This window comes from Cololabis saira, chromosome 6, assembly GCF_033807715.1.
Source record: "Cololabis saira isolate AMF1-May2022 chromosome 6, fColSai1.1, whole genome shotgun sequence".
NCBI classification, from domain to species: domain Eukaryota; kingdom Metazoa; phylum Chordata; class Actinopteri; order Beloniformes; family Belonidae; genus Cololabis; species Cololabis saira.
The window spans coordinates 38,019,006-38,032,493 of NC_084592.1; the positions used below are offsets into that span (position 1 = coordinate 38,019,006).

The window sequence follows — 13,488 nt, forward strand, 5'->3', positions numbered from 1 at the left end:
AACTAGATTTTAGGAAATTTTGATTTTGATAAGAAATAGAGCAACACTGTTGCGCTATTGTGCCACTCACCTTCTCGTCCCCCTTAGATCCCCCCGATGCTCCAAACACTCCCAGAGTCCATGAGGTGACAGCAAGCACCACCAAAATCTCCTGGCATGAGCCAAAGGACAACGGCAGTCCGATCCTTGGCTACTGGATCGAGAGGAAGGAGGTGAACAGCAAACACTGGACCCGAGTCAACCGGGCCCTCCTCAACTCTCTGGATGTAAAGGTCACCGGGTTGATGGAAGGACTCATCTACATCTTCAGAGTATGCGCCGAGAACTTGGCTGGCCCAGGGCCCTTCAGTGAGCCCACCGACCGCATCGTTGCCATGGATGCCATCCGTAAGTTTTTAATTAACAAGCAGGAAGGGTATTGATAACGGGGTGAGTGAAAACTGTGTGTTAAGCTGTAATTAAATCACCCTTTGCTGCCTGATCATTTTGTCAGGATGCAGATGTCAGATCAATCATTTAGCTTAGCTTCAAATACATGTTGTTGTTGAGAATACTCAACATACTGAAGAGCTTCTGTATGTCTACCTATGGTGTAAAACTTTGGAACAGCCTGAGCATAGATCTAAAACAAAGTAAAAACATATCACAATTTAAAAAAAAGATATAAAGAAACTTTTTTCTCAAAATACAGTGGCGAATAAAAATGTATATATATATATATAGATTTATTTAATATGTGTAGATATATAGATTAATATTATGGAAACATGTTATATATATATATATATGTATGTATATGGATATATAGTGATATATTATACATACAGTATTTATGTATGGGTATATCTCTGTTAATATATATGGATATATAGCTATATGTAGATATGTTGGTAAATGGATGTATATTCATGTTGATATATAGACTTATATTATGTTTTTTTTGTGTTCTATAAGTAAGATCATTGATTCTCTTGCTATTTTGGAAAAATGAATATAAGATTTAGGGGTAGGACCTGATAAGTATATACTTCAATCCTACTCCCTTTCGAATATGCTGGGGGATCTGCGAGGTCTGCCTTGTCTTTTTTTTTTTTTTTTTACTTTTTAGTATTGTTCTTTCTAATTTGCATATTCGAAATAAAGCTCAATAATAATAATTTTTTTCTTAAAAATGAAAAAAAAAATCCCGCTTTCCATGCAGTTCCTCCTGGCCCCCCCACTCCACGGGTTGTGGACACCGGGAAGGAGTCTGTCATCTTGGCCTGGAAGCCCCCACTCTACAACGGTGGAGGAGACATTCTGGGATACCATGTGGAGAAGGTAAAGACATTGACAGCTTTTGACTTTGTGAGAAAAAAAGAAAAAAACCTGTAATCTTAAATCTCAAACTTTGTTTTTTTGCTCTTAGGTTTTGGCTGGAGAGAAGGAGTGGAGCCGCTGCACAGAGTTCAGGTGTAAAGAGCTCACGTACACTGCCACGGGCCTCACCGAGGGAGCGGACTACTATTTCCGTATTATTGCGGTCAACGACGCAGGTCCTGGAGCTCCTGGTGTTACAGAACCTGTAACAGTCAAAGAGCCTGAAGGTATGAACAATTTTATTATGCTTCCATGAAGACAAACATTTGCTCAACATTTCAAATTCATCTTTCAAAGACATCATCTACCAGTTCTCACAGATTGCTCTGTGTCCTTCAGAAACTCCTGTTGTGACATTTGATGACTCCGTAAGAAACGGCGTCATGATCAAAGCCGGCGAATCGCTGAAGCTTCCTGCAGTGGTTACTGGTCGTCCCCAGCCAGAGGTCAAATGGGCCAAAGATGAGGCTGAAACTGACAAGGAGAGGATGATTGTGGAGACCGTAGGCAAGAACAGCACTCTGTTCATCAAGAAAGCCGTGAGAGCAGATCACGGAAAGTACCAGATTACCGGCACCAACAGCAGTGGATCCAAGACAGCAGAGACCAAAGTGGACGTGATGGGTCAGTATATACGAGTGTAAAAATTCCAGAAAGATGTTGTAATCTATATGAACCCCACTTCTTACTTTGAAACCTCAACAAGACCACGTTTTGTTTTAACAAGCTGAAATGTGTATCTTTAGATGTCCCCGGACCGGTGGTCGATCTGAAGGCGGTCACAGTGACCAAGAAGAACGTCGTCCTCACGTGGGCAGATCCCTTGGATAACGGTGGTAGTGACATCATTGGCTACGAGGTGCTGAGGAAGGATGCCAAGATGAAGCTTTTCCGACAGCCCATGGAGACGGCAGCTTGCAAGTGCGACGTCCAAGGCTTGCTGAATGGGGAAGAGTATGACTTCAGGGTCATTGCCAGAAACAAGTACGGCGAAGGAGCTCCAGCAGACCTGGGACCCATCTTAGCTGAAGATCCCAAAGGTAAACACACCTATGACCTAGGGTTGCTAGTGCCTGAAATTCTTCTTCTACAATGGGTGGGTATTTCTGGTGGAAAACTAAAGATTCACACTTCTTGTTCAGTGTCAGTGATGATAGTGTATATTCCTTCATGCCTCTAAACTTGGGGTGTCTCATGGATCTATACTTGGCTCGTTTTTAAAATGGTAGCTTGGTGGTTACAGAGGTAGGTTTAGGTCCGGAGGACCTAAGTTCAAGTCCCTGCGTGGAAAACAGAGGTGAACCACCTCTAAACAAGGCCCTTATTCCCCAACTGCTCCCCGGGCGCTGGAAAAATGGCAGCCCACTGCTCCTAGTAAAGTAGATGACTAATTTCGGTGTGTTTCGTGAGATGTATACTGATAAATAAATATTATCATTAGGGAACCATATCCCTTTTTATCTTAATGATACAGAGCTGTTCTTACACATGAAACTGTGAGACTTCTCAAATATAACTAATCTACAAATTGTAGGCACTTAGCAACTTTCCAAAATGTCTTTGGCTAAATTAAAGTCAAATAGATTTTTTTAGTATTTGCCCCAAATTGAGTTCCTAACGATATCCTCCAGTCTCTTTCCTCCTTAGCTGCTAATACAAATCAATTTTCTTTATTTAATTTTTAAAACACATTCTAAAATGTGTTTTGCAATTAAAAAAACAACTTAATTGCAACGTTCCAGGTACTCCATCTGCCCCTGAGAAACTGCACTACACTGACAGAAGCAAGACCACCATCACTCTGGCCTGGCTGCCACCTCGCACTGATGGCGGCAGCCCCATCAGAGGATACTATGTGGAGAAGATGAGGGCCGACGGGACAGAGTTTGACGTGGCCAACCGCAAGATCTTCACAGAGTGCTGTGGAACTGTTGAGAACCTCTCTGAGAACCAGGAGTACCAGTTCCGCGTCAAGGCCGTGAATGAGGTTGGCGATGGAGACCCATCCAAACCAATCACAGTCAAGATCATGGATGATGAAAGTATGTTGTAATGGGACTACTGTAATCATACCAAAGGTTCTGTTGGCTTGATCAATTTCAGGATTTTAAAGTAACATATTTCACACATTTGTTTGCCACAGTTGCTCCAGTTATTACAATCTTGAAGTTCTTCAAAAGCAATACTATCATCGTGAAGAAAGGAGAAGCCATCGACATCCCGGCAGAGGTTCATGCACTTCCTCTGCCGACACTCCAGTGGATGAAGGACGACGTTGTGATAGAGCAGCCTGACGGGGAGAAGATGACAATGGAGACAGAGGAGGTCAGAGTGAACTAACGGGATTATAGACTTCAGGAACCAATATTTCACACGTCTTACAGGAAACCTGACTGGTGCAAATAAATAATTTTGAGAAGCTACACTTTGACGCTCTTCAGAGAAAGAACCTTTCAGATTTTACTGTGTCTAGTTTTGACACCAAAAGTCATTTGGTCCTCAGTGAGTTTGGTTTCGTAAGCAGACAACCGACTGAGTTTTCTTTATCTTCAGGTGAACCGGACAACCTTGAAAACAACGATTGCTATCCCAGAAACCATCAGACAGGACAAAGGAAACTACAACCTGGTAGCTGAAAACTGTTATGGCAAAGCGCAGCATGTCATCAGAGTGGAAGTCCTTGGTAAGAGCCTGAACCTCCCATCCCAGGTTGTTTTTTTGCTTTAAAAAAAGCTAATGTACAAAATTATTGGAAATCAATTCACTCCCTAACACAACTAATCCTGGACCAAACATTTGATTTAAGCAGCAGTTTATATTTATTAAATGACACATATAATTTACAACTACATAACAAAAAATGCAGGATATTAATTTTGATAACTTACTTTGCAAAAAAATGTATACTTTTATTTTGGAAGAACGATTCCCCTCCATCTTTTAAGACTTTCATTGACCAAATTACAGCATTTCTACCATTAGAAAAGCTAACATTGGAAAAATATAACAGTGGCCATCTTTTTCAAGAATTTTGGTTCCCATTATTTTCTGGCTTAGAGCTTCATTCATTGTAAACTTCATCATACGCTGATTGCTGTTTTATTGTTGTCATTTACTTTATGTAACCTATGTATCTGTAGGTATTTGAGTTTTGATGCCCCTACTGTTACTCTCTTTTTTTTTTTTTACAGTTTATTTTTTATTTATTTTGTGTGTCTGTTTTTGTGTTTTTTTGGGGTGGTGGTGGGAGGGGTGGGTTGTAGGCGAGATTTCGCTTGTGTGCACAAAAGAAAATTGTAAAGACCTACTGTTATTTAGGATGTTTGTGATTGCCTTTCTTTTGTGAAATAAAAAGATATTGAGAAAAAAAAAAAAAAGCTAATGTAAATTGATCTCTGTATTGAGTATTTGAGGCTAGGGATTAGTATGACTTCTGTTATGGACAGAAGTACAAAGACATGGCTCAAATAACTGCTTGTGAACTGTATCTCTGCTGTTTTTTGACCAAAACAAACAAACCTTCAGTTACATCTTGGGAAATTGGTTGATATTTATAAAATAAAGAGTATCATATGTCTCCTTTTTAAATGTATCCAACTTGTACTTTCAGACCGTCCTCTTCCTCCAAGAAACATTGTAGTTTCGGACATCAAGGCGGAATCATGCTACCTGACGTGGGACGCCCCAGAGGACAACGGCGGCAGTGAGATCACCAACTATATTGTGGAGCGCAGAGATGCGAGCAAGAAAAAGTCTGATTTCGAGCCTCTGACCATCAACCTCATCGACAGAAGATATGGGGTCAGTTAAACCTTTTACACGCTGACGGGGTGACACACTGTCTAGGATTGTGAATACACTTAGGGCCAAATCCACAAAAGGATTGCGCGGCTTTTGCGGCCGCTAAACCGGTGCAAATGAGACAAAAAGAGAGCGTCTAATTCACAAAGCACCCGCAAAGGGGGAATTGTACCACAAACTGCGCTGCCAAGCAAATAGTGGCATTGTGCGCCTGTGCCATTTGCATGCATGTAAATTAGGTATATTCATACATTCGGCGCAAAATTGCCCCCTTTCTATGCAAATAAGCCTCATTGCAAAAACCGTCTAATTCACAAAGGCCAGCGCTATTTGCCACACGCAAAAATAGTGGAGCAAATACCGTCTATTGGAAGCATGTATTAACTGCGCGCAAACTCACTCCTCACTCCCGCTCTGTCTATGTTTCTCTCTATCTTCAATATCATTCAAGCCTGTGTGATACTGAATGATATTAAGGGTGAAATCTACATTCAGACATGACTGTAGACAATCAGATCAAGTGGGGTTGTGGACTTATCTCGGATTTAAAAATAAAAATAACAGGACGGAGCTCAGGATTCATCCATACAGTAAGGGGCTGCTTTATTACAAACAATTCCACCATATAAACATATAAATCTAGAATGTGTGTGTTTAACAGCTGACCTGTAGGTGTGTGTAGCAAAACACAGAACATGAATTACCATTAGATCCTGATCTGGGACCTCATCTATAAAGCTTGGTGCGCACAAAAAGGGCCCTGAAAGATGCGGCGACGCGCACTGTACGGTGCGCTTCACCGTGGGCGTGTTTGCGCTGGTATATCATTAGAGCAAAATCTTTTGTGAATAGGACCTTAAGGCGGGGCAAATTGCGGGCGCAGGTGCGGAGCAATTCACAGCGCTATTTGCGGGCGCAATCTGTTCTTTGTGGATTTACCCCTTAGTAGCTATAAACTTTTACATATAGCATATTTAAAACGATAACTTTTTCAAAAGGCCATCATTTATGTAATAAAAAAATGAAACCAAGTAAGGAGGAGACTTTTTCCTGGAAACCCTTCCAAGCGTGCACATCTTCGGTTTCCTCTTTCACCATTGATCGCATTTTGGGAAGTCTTCTTTATATTTCGGCATTATTTCCGCACAGACAAGAGTGAGTTTGATGCTCTCTTTAACAAGGTTGGTCCGCGGATCAAAAGCAACAGCGAGCCGTTGCTCCCGGTGAAGCTGCAGTCTGTCCGCAGTGAACACCACTGACACACCGGGTCGGAGCGGATTTGGTCATATTGTTTAAACTGCGTTTTGTGATTAATAAGCATGTTTTTTTTTGCATTGGACTGATTTAGCAAATAAAATAGTTCGGACCATACAGGTCCTCAAACATCAGTTACATGTTTCAGATCAGCAAAAATGTCAGTTTGCTAGATAAAATATATTAATTCCTGATAAAATAAGTTTGTTAGTGCACAGCTATGCTCATTGTATGCATGTGAATGAGTGTACTTGTGTGTGTAGACGAAAGTACAATGTGCATTGAGGCCTCCTTCGGGAATCCCGGTCTGTGATTAGACGCTGCCTCAACGTCGCCGGTGCTCATTTGCATAAAGTTGAGATTCTCTCAACTTTAAATTGACGGTCTGGACGCCTCTATCGTGCCGCTCTTGATGCCTCCGATGCCTCCGACACCTCTTGCAGCGAGCTTTCGTAGAAAATGAATGGCAGCCGTGACGCTTTTGGTGTGAATGCTAGGGATGGGCGGTATGGACAAAAAAATGTATCACGATAATTTCTGGCATTTATCCCGATAACGATAAAAATGATGATTAAAAAAAACAAAAACAATTCAACTCCACCTTTGTAACTATAAATCTATCGCCACATTCAGTCTTTGGAGCCCCCAAAACACTGCTCTAAAAGAATACTGAATGCTACTAAACTACACCAATTTCTTTCTTTCTTTCTTTCTTTCTTTCTTTCTTTCTTTCTTTCTTTCTTTCTTTCTTTCTTTCTTTCTTTCTTTCTTTCTTTCTTTCTTTCTTTCTTTCTTGCTCATTTCTTCTTTCTTTCTTGCTCATTTATTCTTCCTTTCTGGCTCATTTCTTCTTCCTTTCTGGCTCATTTCTTCTTTCTTTCTTTCTTTCTGGCTAATTTCCTTCCTTCCTTCCTTCTGCGTCGATTTAACGCAGAACTATAAATCAGCTTTACACAAAAACGTCATCAACGGGAATTTATCGTTTTTACCGCGAGATGACAAATTCTTACCGTGGGGAATTTTTTTGACGGTTTATCGTGAACGGTAAATTATCGCCCATTCCTATTGAATGCACAGTTATAGTGTTGTTTCTCTATAATTATTGCTTATGTCTGTCCCTCCTTACATTGTATTAAGACACACCTAAATGTTCCAGAGCAGCAAACCGCCCTTAGAATTCTCCTACCAAGCAAACATGTCATGAATTATCCTGTTTTGGCCCTTTAGGTCTACAAAATGAATTTGAACGGTACCTACCAGTTCAGGATCAAAGCCGAAAACAAGTACGGCGTCAGTGACGGCTGTGACTCGGAGAAGGTTCAGCTCAGAGATCCGTACGGTCTCCCTGGACCTCCACGTAACCCCAAAATCATAGCCGCCACTGAGACCACCATGACCATCACCTGGAATCCCCCTCTGGACAACGGCGGCTCCACCATCCAGGGCTACTGGCTGGAAAAGAGGGAGCGTGGTGCCGTGTACTGGGGTCGCTGCAACCGAAGTCCAGTCACCAGACCAGCGGTGAAGGGCCTGGAGTACACCGTACTGAAGCTCATCGAGGGAACGGAGTATCAGTTCAGGGTGGCAGCGTCCAACGCTGCAGGAATTGGACCTTTCAGCGAGGCCACCGAGTGCCGCTTCGCCATGGATCCGTGCAGTGAGTACTAGTCTGACCTCAGGACCTCATTGAGCTAACAGTTTTAATCTTGAACTTTGTTTTACATGACTTGTTTTACACAAGTGACCTGTAGGAAAGACTGTAATTCAGCTTTCTACAAGCTGACCTCCGATCTCCTTGGCTCTCCCCTCCTAGACCCCCCCACCGCACCAGGAATCCCAGAAGTTAAAGACAAGACCAAGGACAGCGTCACACTCTCCTGGAGCCCTCCGGAAAAAGATGGTGGCAGTCCAATTAAAGGATACATCATTGAGGTTCATGAAGAGGGCTCTCCTGATTGGAGGAGGGTCAACCCCGCCGACAAACTCCACCCATCCACGGAAATCACCGTCCCTGACCTGAAGGAGGGAAAGAAATGCAAGTTCAGGGTCTATGCAGTGAACGCCGCGGGCAAATCAGAACCCGCCAAGTCGGGCGACATCCTGGTTCAGGACATTCTGAGTAAGAGAGCTTCACATTATGCACTTTTCAGTATTGCATCTACCGTATTTTCTGGACTATAAGCCGCACCTGTAAATAAGCCGCATCCGCTCTATTTTTTAAAAAAATAATAAAAAAAGATATACAAGCCGCACCTGTATATAAGCCGCATCCGCTCTATTTAAAAAAAAAGATATGCAAACCGCAGATATTTATGTTGTTAGATTAGATATTTACTACATGTACAGAACGATTTTGAACTGTAAATGATGTACATGTTTGTACCTAAATAGATCCTTTCCTAACAGTGTCTTTTAACAGGGCAGCAACTTTGCTGATAAAAACAGGACAGAACCAAGAGAAAATAACCAGTATTTATTTATCTATTTATCTGTTTGAAATCTGCTTCTACCTACTTCTATCTGCTATAGAAGAAGTAGCGTATTCTTCTTTGCATTTATTTTGTCTTAGTTTTGATTCTAATTCCGGTTAACGCTCCCCCTAGCGGTGGAAGAAAAATCCACAGAATAGCCGCACCTTTGTATAAGCTGCATGGTTCAAAACCTATGAAAAAAGTAGCGGCTTATAGTCCAGAAAATACGGTATCTCCTTGGTTTGGGGTTTATCTAAACACCAACAAGACAAAATGTTTGGTTTTAACGACAGCTAAAAATATTCCCGGATCTGCTTTAGACCGCTTCTGATAACACAGAACATCACAAAGACGGCTCTAACGAAGTGTATCTCTTCTTCAGTTGAACCCACTGTGAGTCTGGACGTGAGTGCTCACGACCTGCTGAACTGCAGAGCGGGAACCCCCGTCAAGATTCCTGCCACCATCACTGGACGTCCCATTCCCAAAGTGAGCTGGACCTTCGTGGACGGAACTGCCGAGACCGAGAAGAAGAACGATCTTCACACGCTGCCCGTTGACTCTGAGGTCAGCAATCATACATCAGATTTTGAGAATTATTGTTGGGACAGGGTTTATCTGATTTATAGTTAAAGGAATATCCCAACTCTCACTTAAAGCAGCTCTTTGCAATCCCTGAAATGAAATGAGTAGCTCAGCCAAAATACTGCCACTATCCAGAGCAGTGGTGGACAGTAACGGAGTAAATTTACTCCGTACTGTACTTAAGTACATATCCAGAGGATTTGTACTTTACTTGAGTATTAGATTTCTTTGGTACTTATTACTCTTACTTGAATACATTTCCAAGACAAATATTTTTACTTTTACTCGAGTAAATTTCTAGGAAGGCTGAAAAGTACTCGTTACTTTCAGGTCTGCTCTTTTTTCTTTTTCCCTAAATCTTATTGGACACAAGCTGTTTTTGTCAAAGGAGGAGACCTATCACAGTGCACGCTCTCAGACAGACATGGGGAGACAGTTTGTTATGCTCTATATTGCTATATTGTACTGGTACATGTCCTTCCTGTAAAGTTAAGTGACTTCAACATTGAGTTATTGAAAGCAGAGATGTAGTTTTTTGTAAAGCAGTGGTCTTTGAGGGGGATCCAGACTTAGTTGGATGGTGCAGGTTCATTTGGTTTCAGTTCATGATTGTTAATAAACTCTGCATCATCTGCTGTCCTCTTATGATCCCATTCATTTGATTTGTTTTTGGTGTTTCTGCAGGTTTTATATAACATTGTGGCTCTAAAAGCAGCACATCAGTGCAGCTGGTTTCAAAGAGTTAATTCTCAGAAACAACAGTTAAAAGATCCTTAGATTAATTTAGAAAAAATATAGTAATTTACTGATGTGGAAAATAAGAAATTTACTCTTACTCTTACTCTTACTTTTACTGTCAAAGGAGGAGACCTATCACAGTGCACGCTCTCCACTGGGATGTACGTAAAGCGGAAATACGTCAAGCCTCCTCAAAACGATACCGCCAAAGTAGCCTGCGTTTGTCAAGACAGAGTTTGTCAAGACCGCAACAAGTCAAGACAGAGCCGCAACAATGGCTACGCCTTCGTCAGGAGAAGAAAGACAATCCGCTGAGTCGTCTGAGTCTGATAATGAGCCGGACTCGGAGCAGGGACTTTCACAAAATCCTTGGCAGTATCTTAACTCAATGTTTGAGTTCGACCGAGTAAAAAACGAGGGCACAGACTGGTTTAAAAGAGTTAATTCTCAGAAACAAGAGTTAAAAAATCCTTAAATTAATTTAGAAAAAATATAGTAATTTACTGATGTGGAAAATAAGAAATTTACTCTTACTCTTACTTTTACTTAAAGTAAATTTAAAAGCATTTACTTTTGGATACTTAAGTACCTTTAAAAGCATATACTTTTCTACTCTTACTCGAGTAATATTTTGACTGAGCTACTTTTACTTGTAACGGAGTAAATTTTGACCAGTAGTATTTGTACTCTTACTCAAGTACTGGGGTCGAGTACTCTGTCCACCTCTGATCCAGAGTGAGTGGTCGCTGCAGTATGTGGTCTAAATTACTCCTCCAACTATAAGTCTTGTTTTTCACCACTCAGGTCCACTCCACTGACACAACGTCAGTTATTGTGATCCCGGACAGCAAATTGAGCCACAGCGGCCGGTACATCATCAGTGCAGAGAGCCCTGCTGGACACAAGGTGGTCAAAGTCAGAGTCACCGTCCTCGGTATGTAGAGGCCTATCGGTGAAGCCGAATGTCATTTTTGAATGATACCTGTCATCTCCTGAGCCTCTAACTCTCTTGTTTGTGGCTGCTCAGATCTGCCTGGACCTCCTAGAAACCTGAAGGTGACTGATGTGACAAGAGGAACATGCAGACTCTCCTGGAAGCCTCCAGCATGTGATGGAGGAGAGAGGGTGAAGAGCTACTTCATTGAGAAGAAGACAGTAGAGGGCAAGGCCTGGACCAAGGTACAGACCCACATTTGGTGCCGCGCTCTCGTCCAGAAACGCCACACTGTTACTGCTCAGGTTGAAAATCTGAATGGATCTCGTTTTCTCTAGGTAAACCCGGCCTGTGCTGCTCAGTCCCTGGTGATTCCAGACTTGATTGAAGGTCAGGAATACCTGTTCCGTATCCGTGCTGAGAACCGCTTTGGATTCAGCCCTATGGTCGAGACCATCGAAAGGACAAAAGCCAAAGATCCCATTCGTACGTTTAATTTACAGCTTCCAGATTCACCACATTCAGCATATGTATATGTTTTCAGTAGTAAATCTATACACATATCATTTTACCTTGAGACTTTTACATTTGACTGTTTTAAATAAAATGTAGCTTAATTAGAAAAAAAAAGTCTCTGAATGATAACACATACATTTCGAAGGTAATCTGTCATTTTCACTGCTTTGCAACGTGATGAGTGTGTGACCTTTCGATGACACATCTGCAGATCCTCCCGATCCTCCAACGAGGCTGAAGATCCAAAACATCAGGAAAGGCACGGTGACTTTGACCTGGAAGGCTCCAAAGAACGATGGCGGTTCACCCGTCACCCACTACAGCGTTGATCTGCTCTGCTGGGATTCCAGTGGCGCCCAGAAGGAGTCCTGGAGGAGGTAAAAGACCCCCGATAGGCTCAATGTTTCCACCAGCATTCTGTTCACACATTTAGAGGGTATGTGTACATGCATGGGAATATTTCAAGAGTGGTTTAGTTGAGGGTGGTGTAGGGTTGCCACCCGTCCCGTAAAATACGGAATTGTCCTTTATTTGAGAAAAAAATGTTGCGTCCCGTATTGAACTAATACGGGACACGATTTGTACCGTTCATTACTGTTCATTAACTCATTACTGTTCATTAACTTTTACACCATATTCTAGTTGAATTACTGAAATAAGTTAACTTTTACACCATATTCTAGTTGAATTATTGAAATAAATTAACTTTTACACCATATTCTAGTTGAATTATTGAAATAAGTTAACTTTTACACCATATTCTAGTTGAATTATTGAAATAAGTTAACTTTTACACCATATTCTAGTTGAATTATTGAAATAAATTAACTTTTACACCATATTCTAGTTGAATTATTGAAATAAATTAACTTTTACATCATATTCTAGTTGAATTATTGAAATAAGTTAACTTTTACACCATATTCTAGTTTAATTATTGAAATAAATTAACTTTTACACAATATTCTAGTTGAATTATTGAAATAAATTAACTTTTACACCATATTCTAGTCGAATTATTGAAATAAGTTAACTTTTACACCATAATCTAGTTGAATTATTAAAATAAATTAACTTTTACACCATATTCTAGTTGAATTATTGAAATAAATTAACTTTTACACCATATTCTAGTTGAATTATTGAAATAAATTAACTTTTACACCATATTCTAGTTGAATTATTGAAATAAGTTAACTTTTACACCATATTCTAGTTGAATTATTGAAATAAATTAACTTTTACACCATATTCTAGTTGAATTATTGAAATAAATTAACTTTTACACCATATTCTAGTTGAATTATTGAAATAAGTTAACTTTTACACCATATTCTAGTTGAATTATTGAAATGAATTAACTTTTACACAATATTCTAGTTGAATTATTGAAATAAGTTAACTTTTACACCATATTCTAGTTGAATTATTAAAATAAATTAACTTTTACACCATATTCTAGTTGAATTATTGAAATAAGTTAACTTTTACACCATATTCTAGTTGAATTATTGAAATAAATTAACTTTTACACCATATTCTTCACCTGTAGCTATATTATACATCTGGGCTGATGTGGACATACAGTAGCATAGGAGGATATTTCAGTTGCTAGTATGGTTGTCTGTCTGTACAGTCATGCAAGTTCAATGCTATTAAAGCACTTTAAACTTTAAATCAAAGCATTTAGTTTTTTCATATAAAATAAACACATTTTTATTCAGTTTAGAAGTTTTGGGGCTTTTTTTTTGGCTCCTGCGCTGCTGAAATCAGGGCGTCCCTTATTTCTATTTCTGAAAGGTGGCAACCCTAGGGTGGTGTGTCATGTGG

General features: G+C 40.4%; 1 protein-coding gene across 1 annotated transcript in view; it reads left to right on the plus strand.

Moving 5' to 3' along the window:
• Positions 1-13,488, plus strand: part of ttn.1 (titin, tandem duplicate 1) — a 217,208-nt gene that overhangs the window by 131,061 nt on the left and 72,659 nt on the right. Inside the window, exons 138-153 of the mRNA XM_061722950.1 lie at positions 88-387; positions 1,202-1,320; positions 1,409-1,586; positions 1,699-1,983; positions 2,106-2,399; positions 3,102-3,401; positions 3,503-3,684; positions 3,913-4,042; positions 4,970-5,160; positions 7,642-8,071; positions 8,228-8,533; positions 9,268-9,452; positions 11,013-11,142; positions 11,236-11,387; positions 11,481-11,628; positions 11,870-12,035. Of these exons, the coding sequence (XP_061578934.1) occupies positions 88-387; positions 1,202-1,320; positions 1,409-1,586; positions 1,699-1,983; positions 2,106-2,399; positions 3,102-3,401; positions 3,503-3,684; positions 3,913-4,042; positions 4,970-5,160; positions 7,642-8,071; positions 8,228-8,533; positions 9,268-9,452; positions 11,013-11,142; positions 11,236-11,387; positions 11,481-11,628; positions 11,870-12,035 (3,496 nt within the window). The remainder of the gene's footprint in view (positions 1-87; positions 388-1,201; positions 1,321-1,408; positions 1,587-1,698; positions 1,984-2,105; positions 2,400-3,101; positions 3,402-3,502; positions 3,685-3,912; positions 4,043-4,969; positions 5,161-7,641; positions 8,072-8,227; positions 8,534-9,267; positions 9,453-11,012; positions 11,143-11,235; positions 11,388-11,480; positions 11,629-11,869; positions 12,036-13,488) is intronic.